At 44.7% G+C, this 1,257-nt stretch overlaps 1 protein-coding gene across 1 annotated transcript in view; it reads right to left on the reverse strand.

Annotated features, from left to right (window-relative positions):
- Positions 1 to 1,257, reverse strand: part of LOC101863482 (endothelin-converting enzyme 2) — a gene marked incomplete at its 5' end in the record, with an annotated part of 21,274 nt that overhangs the window by 11,427 nt on the left and 8,590 nt on the right. The window contains 1 exon segment of the mRNA XM_013088798.2: positions 729 to 951. Coding sequence (XP_012944252.1) covers positions 729 to 951 — 223 coding nt within the window.

Genomic DNA, 1,257 nt, shown 5'->3' on the forward strand with positions numbered 1-1,257 from the left:
GATAGATAGATAGATAGATAGATAGATAGATAGATAGATAGATAGATAGATAGATTTTTGTGTGTGTGGGAGGATGGGGTAACACCCCCATCGACATAATTTAGACCATTTAGGTATCAGGGCCAACCCGGGCTGATAGATTGACACAATGTACAAGCAGAAAGACTGATATAGTGGGAGACAAGAATACAAGGGGCGATCTAGCTTGGAAATCAATTAGAAGCCATTGAATTTGAAACAAAAAAAGTTTCATTCCCACCCCTGTCTGATTAGGAAGACCTTTTTCTTTAGGAAAATCCCTTTATCTTATTTTCGACACTACATCCAGCTGCAGATGGGCCCTCAGCAAATCCAAAGAGACGATCAATGTGAATAGTAGCATTGTGTGCCAAACAGTATGGGTGCACTTCTGTGTGTACCACCCCATCCCCCCTCCCAACCCCCCTCCTTGTCTTTAATTTGGTTTCAAACACCGTAGAATGGGGCACTCAGTGGTAAACCAGAATTACAGGTACATTCCCAGTGGACAGTTGTGGATATTGTAATACAAGTCTATGCACCAACCCCAATGTGACCCCCATAATGACCCCAGATCTGTTGCCTACTACATCAAGTCAGTTCTGATTTGGGGACGTTCAGGTTTACTTTTAACGTAACTTCAGCTACCTATTGGTTAGCAACCCCTCACCCCCCCCCAAAAAAAAAAACCCAACAACACCGCTGCCTACTTTCTTCTTGCTGTCAGGTGAGAAGTGATCCTGCACATAGAGGGCGCTGCTGGCAAAACCCAAAGCCAGCTCAGTCCTTGAGAGACAGCTCTCCCAGCGTGGCGGTAGCTCCGACAAACCGCTCTCTGTGCGCGCCAAGATCAGGGACGCGCGGGAAAACGATTCTGGGAGGTAGCCCAGCAGTGAGATGACGAAATTCCACATCATGTAGTTTGCCAGAACTCTGAATAGCGAAGCCATGATACTGGTTTAAAAATTGAGTGTCGGTATGGTCAGAGATCGTAAACAACAAAAGGGTTCAATCTTTACGATAAGATTTATTGATTTCCACAATGGGATTTGCTGCAGCGTGGTAAATACATATACGCGCACATGCACTCATCAACAGAAACACGTCACGCATACACACAAACAAAGACACACACACAAACAAAGTGTATGTCTGTCTGTCTGTCTGTTATCTCTCTCCCTCTCACACAAACATACATAAACACACAAACACACACATACACACACACACACACACACA

The sequence above is a fragment of the Aplysia californica genome, unplaced genomic scaffold (assembly GCF_000002075.1).
Source record: "Aplysia californica isolate F4 #8 unplaced genomic scaffold, AplCal3.0 scaffold00024, whole genome shotgun sequence".
Lineage (NCBI taxonomy): Eukaryota > Metazoa > Mollusca > Gastropoda > Aplysiida > Aplysiidae > Aplysia > Aplysia californica.